Source organism: Oryzias melastigma, linkage group LG1 (assembly GCF_002922805.2).
Source record: "Oryzias melastigma strain HK-1 linkage group LG1, ASM292280v2, whole genome shotgun sequence".
NCBI classification, from domain to species: Eukaryota; Metazoa; Chordata; class Actinopteri; order Beloniformes; family Adrianichthyidae; genus Oryzias; species Oryzias melastigma.
Window position 1 is genome coordinate 23,487,301 of NC_050512.1, and position 13,575 is coordinate 23,500,875.

At 37.8% G+C, this 13,575-nt stretch overlaps 1 protein-coding gene across 2 annotated transcripts; it reads left to right on the forward strand.

Annotated features, from left to right (window-relative positions):
* Positions 1–96: 96 nt before the first annotated feature.
* znf207b (zinc finger protein 207, b) lies at positions 97–7,071 on the forward strand. 2 transcript variants are annotated; one of them, XM_024289738.2, is made up of 11 exons: positions 97–301; positions 687–813; positions 904–1,042; positions 1,235–1,417; positions 1,791–1,866; positions 1,998–2,059; positions 2,223–2,362; positions 2,582–2,680; positions 4,884–5,129; positions 5,498–5,657; positions 6,302–7,071. In XM_024289738.2, the coding sequence occupies exons 1-11, from the start codon at positions 261–263 to the stop codon at positions 6,451–6,453; spliced, it is 1,425 nt and encodes a 474-aa protein (XP_024145506.1). In that variant the 5' UTR covers positions 97–260; the 3' UTR covers positions 6,454–7,071. The 2 variants fall into 2 exon arrangements, with proteins under 2 accessions (XP_024145506.1, XP_024145507.1); XM_024289739.1 differs by lacking the exon at positions 2,582–2,680 and having other exon boundaries at positions 158–301.
* The last annotated feature ends 6,504 nt before the right edge of the window (positions 7,072–13,575 follow it).

The window sequence follows — 13,575 nt, forward strand, 5'->3', positions numbered from 1 at the left end:
CGATATTATTTGTAAATTTAATAAAGCTTTCCTTCTTTTTTTGCACCAAAACGAAAATCCATAAAAGGACACCCTGCTTCCTGGTTGTCAAACGAGGGCGTGTCTCTGACGTCTGCCGTTTTTGGGGAGCTGACCGACGGACTTCCTTTAGCATAGCGCCATTTTCGTCCTTGTCACGAGACCACAGCATGCTTCTATCAAGCAGATAATAGGATTAACATCGATTGTTGGTTGACCTATTCCTTCAATACTTTTATAAAATGGGAAGAAAAAAGAAGAAGCAGATGAAACCATGGTGCTGGTATCCTTTTGGCTGGATCGGATTACGGCCTGGAAGTGGTTCCGTGTTAGCTCGACAAATACAGGCCTCAGCTAGCTTTTCAGTTTCGGCCTTTTTAGCTAACGTGAATGATATATCGATTATTTCCTTAACTTTTATGTCCCAAGCAAATGTTTGAGTTAAATTCTATAAACTTGAGGGTTTTAGCTCGTGTGTTTTCACTATTTTAATCAGTTGCTGTTCCTGAAGAAATCGGAATGTAGCTAACCTTTAGCCTCTAGCTAGTAGCATGCTAAATTCAAACTTCTGGTTTATGGAGAGTTCGTGTTTAATATATTTGTTGTTCTTACTGCTAATTCTTTTGTTTAATTATTAACTAAAAACATCCTTAACTGTAATATTTAAGGTATTGTAATCGAGATTTTGACGATGAAAAGATTCTCATTCAACATCAAAAGGCAAAGCATTTTAAATGCCATATTTGCCACAAAAAGTTGTACACTGGCCCCGGTTTGGCCATTCACTGCATGCAGGTATGGGACTCAACACTGATGACTTATTTTCTTTTCCATTCAATGAGTTATTGCTGTCATGATCACATTGGCCTTGTTTTTGTGTTTCAGGTACACAAAGAGACCATTGACAGTGTACCAAATGCAATCCCCGGAAGAACAGATATTGAACTGGAGATCTACGGTATGGAAGGAATTCCAGAGAAAGACATGCAGGAAAGACGGCGAACTTTAGAACAGAAATCTCAAGGTTTGTTCGATTATTTCTACGATTATAGATGATCGATTTGCTAAAGAGTTAATCAGTGTTCTATTACTTATATTCTTCAGAGTTAACACAAACATATTTTTTTCCAATACAAATGTGGAAAACTTTGTGCAGATTTTACTTTTATTTTTTATTTTTATGGTGGCACTTAAATGTTTTCTTTTACCTTTACAGAGAGTCAAAAGAAAAAGAACAATCAAGACGATTCGGATGAGGATGACGACGATGATGAAGCAGGACCGTCGGTTTCACAGGTTCCTGCTGTCGCGCCACAGGCATCCTATGCTGTCCCAATGACACAGCCGGGGATGCCGCCTGTAGCCGGTGCGCCTGGACTTCATCATCCAGGATATCAAGGTAAAGATTCGATGAAAATATGTTTTTGTTGGGGTTTAGAATGAAGAAGTGTGTAGCTTACATATATTTTAGAAGCTGGAGCTGAAAATATGCTCAAGTATAACAAAAAAAATCATAATAAGTCATATTTATTTAAGATTTTCCAATGTTTTTTATTCTTTGATTGGTTGAGTGGTTAAAAGAAACGAAAGAAGTTTTTTCTAAAAGCTTCTTCATTTAATATCTTTGTTCAATATATTTGACTAACTTTATAGTTTGATATGTGTATAATTAACTACATAAATTAATTTTCTCATTAAAAGTTGGCAACTATCCTTGTGTATTTTTTTGTGGACTGAAATTAAATTTGCCTTATCTCATGTTAACTCTACAGGTATGCCTCCCATGATGCCAGGGGTTCCTCCCATGATGCACGGCATGCCTCCTGCTATGCCAGGAATGCCTCCAGCGTAAGACTGACATAATTTAACAACTATTCAAAGTTTTGCGTAATTTTTCTAATAATTCAATAATGGAATTGGGCTATGGGACTGATATGAATACTTAATTTTAAAGAAAATTTTGTTGTTGTCATCGATAGGATGATGCCTATGGGAGGGATGATGCCTCCTATGATTCCAGGAATGCCTGGCATTCCTCCAGGTAAGATGTACTTACTTCATTGAGTGGAATATCTAAGTGTACATAGCTGAAACTTACAATTTTGCTCTTAAATTGGAAAAAGATCAAGAAAACTCTTTAATTTTGTTATTAGCTGTGCACACTCAGAGGAAAAAGTGTTAATGGTGTTTGCTTGATCACTCAGCAATGCCACCTCACATGGCTCCAAGACCAGGGATGCCACATGTGGCTCCAGCCCCCGCAGCAGGACCAATACCCAGCCGACCAGCAGTACCAGTAACTCAGCCGGCTGTCGCCAAGCCACTTTTCCCCAGTGCAGCACAGGTTGGTGTCATATAGCCATGTTTACTCACAAATTATAAAAAAAAAAGAAAATTTCGTCTTAATCTTTTAGGAAATCAACTTCCCACTGACTTTCCACCTTGTTTTTCTGAACTATATGCTCCTCTGTTTATAGTCAATCAGAGCCACAACTTAGATGGATTTATTCAATACTTTGCTCACATTTTTACTTCCTATAATCTCCTTTCCACCATGCTGCAGATGGGCTCTGGTGTTCACAGCAGCACAGCAGCTGTGTCCTCTCCACCTGCAGACCCTCAGTCTGCCTCCTCCCAGCATCCCTATCCTAACATGCCACAAGTACGCTCACAGACAGGACTATCGCTGTGGCAGCTGCATGTTGCATTATAACTGCCTGGAAGCTCTAAAGCTAAACTAGATTGTTGACGTTGTGGTCATTGGCCTGGCAACTTTGAACAAAAACTTATGAGCTTTATTTCTGCATGTGCTTTACTGTAAAGTGGGGGTTTAATAAGCTTTAGTACAGGTGTTCTAGCACAACAAATGTAAGCATGAATAGTGTGGTACGGTTTTGTGCTTTGAATGAGCTTGAATGCTGCAGTAGTGATCAACGTCTTCCTCTCACAAACTTCATTTCTGAAAATCTAAAGGGGAAATAGTTTAAAACTGAATTCTTTTAAAGTCAAAGTAGTTCAGTTTCTGTTAAAGTAAGGCTTAATTTAGCCACCAAAATGTAGCGTTGGTTTTTAAAAACTAAAGTCTAATTTTATATGAGACATGACGTTTTTTTTTCAGGCCAAACATGGAGCAAACTTTATATTATTAAAGTTTTGCCGATGACTCAAACCGCAGACAAGTCTGATGTAATTATGTTAGCAATTGTTATGAAAGGTTGTTGCAGTGCGAGGGTTTTAGTCTAAATATAACCTGTGAAAGGTGAAATCTGCAAAGTAGGATTATAGATATTTTGAGGTTGTAAAATCCCTCACTATACAAACGAACATTTTCACAGTTTAAACCTTCATCGAAAAATGACTCTAGTATTGTAGAATGGAAACAAAGATCATAGACTTGTGTTAATGTGACAAACTGAATGCATTCTGTACAGGAGACACGGCATGGAGGAGAATGATCGACAAGGTCACAGCCAAGCAGGGGTTCTGTTTTTATAAAAATAAAAGCACGCAGAATTGTACTGAGAAAAGTGAACTGCAACTTAGTGAGGGCCCACCGTAAACCAGCCAGTACAGGTGTTTTTTGTCACTGCAAAAGAATGTTTTTTTTTTCACAAATCAGTTGAAATGTTAAGTTAGGAAAATTGTTTTGTTTTTTTTTAAAAAGGACAAGTAAAGCTTTTGTTTTCAGTTGCAGGATCTGCTAACATCCAAAACCAGTTCCTGCTGTTAATTAATACAAACCTGTTTGACAGTAGCTGTGTTTCCATTAACTATGAAACTGTGCAAATTGGAAATTTGCCTAAAAGAAACACGACACAAAAAACCCCTCGCATTTATTGAAGAAAAAAAAAATGTTGGATAATTTTTGAGGCGTATTGAAATGAATTTTTTTTCCACAAGTGCAATAGAAACACATTTTTTCTAATTAAATAACTTTTTGGCACTGCACAGTGGATGCCACAAGAGGTCCCACAGCACCATATAATGCTCATCAAAAGTTGAGCATGTCATGTGGAATTTTTGGATCCACAGCTCTTCTGTAAAATCAACGATTTCTCAAAATTGCTTTATCTCTAGCTGTTCCTACATGTAAAGAAATTAAGATAATTATTCAATACTTATTTAATATATTTATTTAATATTTAATTCAGGCTTCTCACAGGTGTCTTTGATGCTAGCTCTAGCTATGCTGCACATGGCCAGTACTACTGTAGCGTCATCCAAATGTGTCCTTGTAATTCTTTACAAAATCACCTCAAAACTATACCACAACACCACATACCTTCTGTAAATTAAAGCCACATCCACCACCATTGTTTAGAATGACTTATTGCGTGAGTTGGTTTGTGTTTTTTGCATAATTACGATTTAACAGAAACAGTGTAATTGTGATGTTTATTGGGATTTTAGATTTTCGATAAAAAAATTTGTGTGTGATGGCAACGCAGTTAGGCATTTTTTGCTTTTTAAGGAAGGAAGTAAATGCTGAATGCTTGAGGTTTCCATTTGTCCAACTATTAGCTCATCTGTTATCTCTTATCTTTTTATATTTGTGGTTTGTTCGTTAAGTCTTGTTTTCACACCTAAAGCGAATTCCTCTTGTGGTGCTTTGAAAGTCGATGTTTTAAAGGCAAACTACATGGTTTGTTCCTTTTGTTATAAAATGCTTTGACTTTTCAATAGTTACAGGAAGTTGTTGTAGTAGAAGAGTAAACTCTGAAATGATTCGAGGTGAAGTTTTGCTTCACGTCTGGTCTGAACTCATTCAATGTTTTTTCTTTTTTTTTATTGTGTTTTGCATGTTTGAAATCTTTGTGAATCTTGACTCGTTTTAACCTGAGGGCTGGTTTTTGTTGTTTGCACAGGCCCAGCAGAACGCTCCTGGAGCCGCAGCATCAAACCCGCTCACCGCTGCTGTTACTGCTGACCCCCCCAAAGCAACATTCCCTGCCTACACCCAACCCTCTGTCTCTTCTTCCTCTGCCTCTTCTTCTAATCCCTCTAGCAGCACTGTGGTCAAACCCCCGGCCACAGTGACCAGTAAGCCCGCTACCCTCACCACTACGAGTGCAACCAGTAAGTTGATCCATCCTGATGAGGATATCTCACTGGTAAGTCACTTGAGCTTTCTACTTTGACCTTTTCACAGTAAGTAATGATCAGATTAATAGTTTATGTGGAAATGGAGCGATATTTACCTCCAGGCGGAAAACCGACCCGATCAGAATGAAGACGGTTCGATGTCCCTGTAAATGGGAAGTTCCGCATTTAGTCTGTACTCTGTAAATACATCTGAGTAGTTTGTCTCTGTGGTTATGTTGAAGGATGATTCTGAACTTGAATATCCTCAGTCTGAAATCAGGGCACGCCAACTTTGGTACCCAATTCCTCAACTTTTTTGTGAGTGTTTCGATGTACTGAGAGGGTCCTGGAAACCGTTCTGCCGTCTGATTGTTTGCTTTCTGTGTTGTTCAACTAGGAGGAAATGAAGGCTCAATTACCCAGATACCAGCGCCTCATACCCAGGCCTGGTCAGGCCCTCGCTGCTGCTGCTCCCTCTGTGCCAGCCGTGGGCGGCATAATGCCCCCACAGCAAGGCTTGCCGCCGCAGCAGCCTGGCATGAGGCATCCCTTGCATGGTAAGAAGCTGAACTGCAGAACTAAAATAATAATAAAAAAAGAGGCCAGGCGTTTTGACACTTTTTCATTGGAGCCTGAGGTTAGTAACTAATTGTTAATTCCAGTTACACAGATGAAACTGAACCGTTCGTTATACAAACATGAGTCTCTCTGCACTGCAAAAATTCTGACCCCATTGCCAGATTTTCTTGAATTAAACAAAGAATCTACCAGTGGGGTCAAAAAAATTACCAACAAATTCAGATTTTAAGAAAAAATTTAGATTTTTCCTCAAACTAAGATTATTTTGTCAATGAAAAACTTTCTGGATAAGATTATTTTTATTGTAAGATGCAAAGAAAGACAAGTTTCAGTGTTTGCTTAGTGAACACTACCTTAAGGCACTTGTTTCACTTTTTAAACTACATTTTGTGTGGTAGGGAAGGGCGTTTCTTTTGTTTTTATTTTTTTAAGGTTTGTAGCGCCGGTCTGCTACTTACAATTGAAAAAAGCTTAGTGCAAAAAGTCAGAATGGTGCAAATCCTGTAAATCTTGCTCCAGACTTTTTCTTTCACAATTCTGTGAACACTTGTGTCTGTATTTAAATAAATCTCTGTAAGTGAAGAAACGCTCAACCCCCTCATCATATCTGTCCTCTGTCCAGGTCAGTACGGTGCCCCTCCACAGGGCATGCCAGGTTACATACCTGGAGGGATTCCTCCATATGGGCAGGGTCCTCCCTTGGTTCCCCCTTACCAGGGAGGCCCTCCCATGGGTATGAGGCCGCCCGTCATGTCTCCAGCCGGACGCTACTGAAGAAGCAAAGAATTCTTCCACCACATTAGGTTTGAGGTTAACACCTTTCTCTCACCTTTTTCAAACCTAGCTACAAGCAAAGAGGAGTTAAGATCAGTGGTGGTGAAGACATATTTTCTTTAAACACATGGACATTTATTGTAAAATGTTTAGTGAAATGCAACCAAACAACAAACCTAACGGTTGTTTGGGTTCTAATTGATGACGTGAGGATATATTCTTTCCCATAGGTTTCACTCAGGTTCATTGTGGTGAAGTTTGTAAAAATGATTCGTATTTTCTTTTGAAGCTGCTGGAGTTACATGAACATACCAACTTCTTATAAAGGCAAGTTTCTCTTGTAAAACCTTTGTTTAATTTAGTGGAGTAATTGAGGCCTTCACAGCATGCATAGATGCTGTTGGACATTTTGTCCCCAACCATGGTTGGTGAGGGTCTCAGTGGTTTAAGATGATTCCATCAAAGTAGTGCTACGAGTTTGTGACTCATCAGTCTCTAGCTTTATTCTTCTTTCAGGTTTGTTTTCTTTTTTGTTGTTCCCTGGCTCAATTCAACTTGTATGCATCCTTTGTAATGTTTTATTGATTTGTTGTAATAAAATCCATCTTTGAAACCCAATGCTGGTTTGTCCTGACATACGTGGAGGTGAGTCCTAAAGGTTTGTACCGATGATGCTTCACTGGTTAAGTCTGTTTTTATTTATGACAGGATTTCATCATGCAGTTTGTCATCACCTTGTGTTCATTTTTTGAATTCACTCCCCTGCCATTTGTCTCTTAACCAGACCCTTGAAATCTGTCCAGAACAATAAAGTGGATTTTTTTTTTTTAGGGCCAGTTTGGGTTCTTGGTTTCCAAAACATTAAAATTTGCTATCTTTCACATTTGGATTACTTTGCATAACTCTTAAGCTACGGACACAGCGGGCATGTGACGCGCTATCAAGAACACCCTAAATGCATTTCTTGAATGCCCATTTAGCTCGCTGAGTGTTCACATAAAACGATGTGGGAAATTCAAGTGGGGCCACCATGGAAAATTTGGTCAATTGGAGCCCATGTTTTCTACCCACTTAAACCATATGGGCTTTGCTGGCTGGGTTTATTCTGATACATGCAAGACCTAGGCTAAATCCTAATCGCTTCCCTATCCCTACATTTATCCCACCAAGCGGAGAGATGTGGGATAAATTGTTTTCAAATTTGGACGATACTGCAGCTTGATATCAATAGTCGCTGGTCAACTATGGCTGAATACAAATTCGTCCCCTACCCCTATGGCGTCTTCCTATTTAGCTCTCCAAACGAAGAGATGTGACAAAATAGTGTATTTGAATTCAGACGTCACTCCCACTCGATGTCATCAAAAGTTGCCGGTCAGCTACAGCCAAATGAGAATCCTTCCCCTACCCCTAAAGCGTCTCCCTACCCCTACATTTAACCCTCCAAACGGAGAGATGTTTGAAAAAAATCTTTTCAAATTCAGACGATACTACAGCTTGATCTCAATAGTCGCCGGTCATCTGCGGCCAAATTATGGTGTAGGTGTCCCTACACCTACATTTAGTCCGCCATAATAGAGAGGTGGCAAAATAGTGTTGTTGAATTTGGACATCTTTCCCACAGAGTTGCTAGTGCTCGGAAACTTAACACCGTTTTTATAATTTTAAAAAGGTCATGCAAAGATGACAAATCATTACTTGCATTTAAACGTAATCTTCTTTGCTTCAAAGCTCACCTATGTGAAGAAAATCATTTTCTTCTCCGGAACACAATTTGTCCCAGCGGTGGAAGGATACAGGATGCTCTACCCTTAAAAATATATATATTTTTCAGAAACTCCTTTCCCTTCAAATGCTCCTTCAATTGGAGGGGAGGGATTTAGATTTGGACTACTTAAGCGCGTAGCAGCCAGCATTCAGAAAATGCATTACGTTTGTTTCATAACTTTAATAGGCAAGCTAAAATAAAAACTATACTTCTGTGCTTCAGAGCACACCCATGAGAAGAAATGTGTTTCTCCTCCATGCCAAACGTGCAACGAGGAGGGATGGCCAGCCTTAAGTCTCCATGGCTTCATTTGAACACCACTACAGCTTCAAACGCCTCTACGATTGGAGGGGGATCTTTTTGGATTAGTGTCATATGATGCCAGCCAGGCACAAACTATTCATTTCTCCTCAATGATCATTCTTCAAATGGTTTCCTGAGTTAAATAGGGCACCATCTATGCATCACTTCAAAATCAGAGTCCCTGATTGGTCAAAGTTGGACCTGGTTTAACATACAACGTGCGTTTAGTTTTATTTGCAGAGCCTGAAAATGGGCTAAAATTCGCAAAGCTACATGTGAACGTGGAAGCCTGAAGCATGCGGTTACATAGACTTCACTGAAAGTGGGCTCTTGAATGCGCGTCGCTGAGGGCGGTGTGAACGTAGCTACTCAGACATGCATGAAGGCTGTACTGGGAAAACAAGCCCAACTATACAACAGGTCCACATTCTTCCTTTTTTTTTACATTATTTTATTTATAACTTTTTTTTTAAATGGATTGCCATTTGCTACAAAGATTTTTTTCATACATTTAACCCAACAGAAATTTAGTATTTTAGTTACAAGAATAGCAGTAAGTCACTAACCGCTGCTTCCATCGGTGATAAAACTTGAGGCTTTTTTTTTTTTTCATTTATGCCACAGTTCCTGTTCATAGTGCTGGGTGGTTTGGTTTGATTTCTTTTTTTATTTTGTTTTTTTTAATCCATCCTGTCTATTAATGCTTAAAGGAACTATCTGTCATGAATCTATTAAAACTGTTCAGCACGAAGCAGTTTTAAAGGTCACAAGCCCCATTTGAATTCAAAAGGAGACTAAAATTCCTTCAGTTCTCTCCTGAAGGGTATGATATTTAATGTCTGCACATGATCACTCACTGCTTTGCATTTGTTTCTGTCTGTAGCTCATCCATAGGAGGCTTTTGAGCCTTAAAACGCACTCAGCTGGCATGACAGGTCAGTTAAAGCCAGTAAGTACCTGATGTTTGTTACAGTTTGAGTCTTCTCTGGAAACGATGCTCTCTTTGCATTATTATTTGTAAAAAGGCTGAACAATTCCATTCATTGAAAGGCACAGATGGTGAATCATTACAGGTAAGACTTCTGCACATCTTTGAGTTCCACTAATTTGGTAAGTAGTTGGAGATTTAGCTCTTCTGAAGCGTTCCACTCATCCAAATGTTCACCTTTTGGCATGTCCCTTCAGCCAATCAGCGTTCACCAATTCACGTTTTTTACAATTGTGTATTGTAGTTCTCTTGATTAAACAAATAAAATAGATGCTGTGTGTTTAAAAAAATACTGTCAACCAACGTATTCAAAACTCAGTTGCATACTTTAACAAGAAAGGAGCTCATTCCAATTTTGCAATCTCAGCCCTGGCTCCCAGTCGGATTGATTTTTAGGATTCCTTTCTTGGTTTCAATTTTTTATCAGAACTGCTTCTAGTTCATAGCCGCCCAGTGCAGTTTTGCTGCTTATAGGTCAGGACAAAAACTCCCAGCTGAGCCCCAGTCCCGAGGATGTGAGGTTTTTTAAGCCCAAACTCCGCTTTTTAGCTCAGCTTTTAAGTACGTTTCCTCTTTGATTTTATAGACTGTTTTTGTAAAATGTGTGTGTTTGGGGGGGGCTTCTACTCTGATTAATGTTTAAAATTACTTAATGTGAAGCTCTTCCATAATATTTACTATATAGCTTAAATATTTTCTGTTTCAATTGTATTTTCTGTTGTGTCAATATTGCTAAGAATGAGCCCCAACAGCTGCTATTTAAAGACTTTACGTTTGAAATTTGACTTCTGATTCTCGTGTTGAAATAAAGCTTTGCATTATTTTTGCTGCCTCGTGTTTTTGTGTCCATGATCCAATTGTCTTTCTCTTTAACTCACCTTTTTCTGAAGGATTAAAACATTTGTGAACAAAATCTTTCATAACTCGCGCATCAGAGGGTTAAAGGTTAAAAATATTCTATTTGTTTTTGAACTTTTAGCATTAATGCAGTAATGTCTTAAATCCACAAAATTATTAAATTGTATGACAGCAGCCTTTTTTTCTTTCAAATGATTAAGATACCTTCTAAAAGCTTTTTTTGGTCTGTCCAAATGAAGGTTTATTTTGCTTAATCTCTAATGAAACTTAAAAAAAATCCCTAAAGTTAAAGAGTTTGAGCAGAACAAACTTTCCATACTCTTCTAGATTTAATATATATGTGTATATATGTTAATGCTCATCTATGAATAAAAGTACATTGATGACTGTTCTTTAGGTCTTATTTTAAAAAGGGAATTCCTGTTTTTTATTTACTACTCTGATTTTTAAATTTGCAGCATCATGTGGCCAAAGTGAAACCCAGAAAGGAGAGCATGGGCTTTCAGGATTGCAAAAAATCACCTGTGAAAGCTCTCTACTGTATAAACCCTTGAGAATCTATAGGGAAAAAAATGTGTTCAAAGTTCCAAAAACATCTGAGAAAGTCTTAACGGACAAGTAGAGTGGTAGAAACTAAGATTTGTTGCTTTCATTTCACCTCAGTCAGACATGGACCATCAAAAATGACCGAAACATAACTACAAATAAGCAATCTGTTTGGGGGGGGGGACCTTGAACTATATGGTCAACCATTAAACTGAATCATGAAAATGTATTTACTGACATTAAGCCCAATGAGGCCATTGTTTTTGTGATATAAATATAATAAAATTGAATTGAATATTGTTGCATCCCTACTTCATGCTATGTTTAAAGTTTCAAAAATTGTGCTAAATTTAAGGGTTTATTTCTTGTCATTTTTTCACACTACACAAGACAGTATGAGCCAATTTAAAAGTTTTACTTCATTGTTACTTGCTATTTAGCAAATTTAAAATAGGATTTTTATAAACTTTTACTTTTATTAAAACTTAAATAAAATCTAAACATGGCTCAGAAATTGAAGTTTGAACTGAATTGTTGCCAAATGCATCGTTGTATCCCTATAGTTCTGATAATTTCATATATGTTAAGCAAAAGAACACAAGTTTCAAGCCTAGTAACATCTGTATTCTATCTTAAAAGTGAGCCGCTGACTTTAACAGGAAGTGCAAAGGATGAAACCGTCAGTATTCTAAAGATGGAGAAAAAAATCAATCATCATTGAATGAGAGCTAAAACTGACAGAAAAAAACCAGACATAAAAAAAATAATTCTTGGTTAAAATTATTTTTAACTCATGACTGTACCCGTCATGAGGAACTTGGAATTATTTTAGCTCCTTCCTCAGATGTTTAACAGAATTTAGATCAGTTTTCATAGAAAGAAAACTCAAACTGTTTAAAGTCAAATGAAAGTCCCTTTAGTCATCACACATTAGGCGTGAAGTTTACTCTCTACATTCGACTCATCCCCTGAGGGACTGTGAGCAGCGGACCACATTTCGTGGTTTAACCCCCCAATCTAACCCCTTAATGTTGGGTGTCAAGCAGGGAGGCTCTTGGTCCTATTTTTAGAGTCCTTGGTATGACTCGGCCTGGATTTGAACTCACGACCTTTCCAGTCTTAGGCCACTGAACTCCAAGCCTGAGTTTCTAGGTTTAGGTTATACTATTGTTTGAATCCTATTTTGACTCTAATCAGAGCATTTTACTCCAGAAAGCTTCGATAGTCCTGCTATTTCTTGAACCTGCACAAATTCAGGCCATGCTGTGTCGAATTTAGTAAACCAGCCCCAGACCATGACCGAGCCTCCTCCGTGTTTTACAAAAGGGATAGTCTTTATTTTTCAGTATTCTCCATTTTTTGCTTTTGTAAACTTGTGTTCGTCTCTAAAAAGGACATCCTCGCAAATACCAGTCTCCGTTTTTATGTTGTGGCCTTTCCGGGAATTAAAAAAGACGCTACCAATTAGTCGCTTCTGAATCCAAGTCCCTGATTGGTCAAAAATCAACTGGTTTAAGTGGCAAAACATGTTAAGTGGTTATGCGTTTTGTACATAAAGCCTGAAAATAGACTTAAAAACTTGCGTAGCGATGTGTGATCGCGGGAGTTTTAATTGCAGAATCCTGAGATGTGCAGATACATCCACAATTTCATTAAACATGTTAACTTAACCCTTTAACACCAGTGTTTATTTCCTGTGATTTATTGTAACCTTTCAATTGTTTAAGCAATCAAAGTAATTTCAGTAGATTTTGAAGGAAATCTGCTTAACAATTGAAAGGTTACTGTATGTTAAAGATTTTGAGTTTAAGAGTCGCTGGCGACGACTCAGGTGTGAAAAGGTTAAGTGAGGTTGTTGTGGACGTACAATAACAGAAAATGTTTTTGGACTAAATATGTTCTTTTGATCTCACTTTTAAGATCCATTTTTGCATGCTTAATTTAAAGACTCAAATGATTTGGGTCTGCTATTTTAGATCCAAATGATCCTTCAGTAAGGAAGGTCTACCTCAGGGGTCACCAACCTTTCTGAAACTTCATGGGATCTACGAAGGGCTACCAGTTTGAAATAAAAAATTTGCTCTTTAGTTATACATTATTCATAATGAATAATGATGTGTGGAGACACTGATTTCTCATCATGATTATCAACAATAACAACCTAGGAAACAGATATCAATCTTCAGCACTTTATTATTCTAAGTAATTGTTAAATTTTCAGATTATAACTTGCATTTCATGGGAAAATGTCCCTCTTTCACTATGTTGTACCATATTTATCAATTATATAATGCTAAAGAAAAATCAACTTACACATTTTTAAACAAATCTTGTCACATTTTGAACTAATGATCAAATCTGCAGCATTTTTAACTAAATTTATGATCTTTGAACTGGAGTAGGTCAGTGGTCATTTAAATGTATCTAAAGTTCCTGTAATGAACATATTTCTAAGGCGTTTTAATTTTTAAATCTATGTAAATGCAATTGTAATTTAGATAATAAATAGCGACAGAATAAAACTGAATTTTAGACGCAGCTCACAAGTGTGTTGTGCTATTTTTAGAGGAGACGTGCGGACACCAGGTTGGTGACCCCGGGTCTACCTCATCTTCAGGTATGCTGGGTCGCTGATTCTTCACTCCACACGTTAGTCATC

Coding starts and splice junctions, on each gene's coding strand:
- znf207b (XM_024289738.2), top strand. CDS start 261: ATGGGAAGAAAAAAGAAGAAGCAGATGAAACCATGGTGCTG. Junction 1,867..1,997: donor ATGCCAGGAATGCCTCCAGC/GTAAGACTGACA, acceptor TGTCATCGATAG/GATGATGCCTATGGGAGGGA. Junction 2,681..4,883: donor CCTATCCTAACATGCCACAA/GTACGCTCACAG, acceptor TTGTTTGCACAG/GCCCAGCAGAACGCTCCTGG.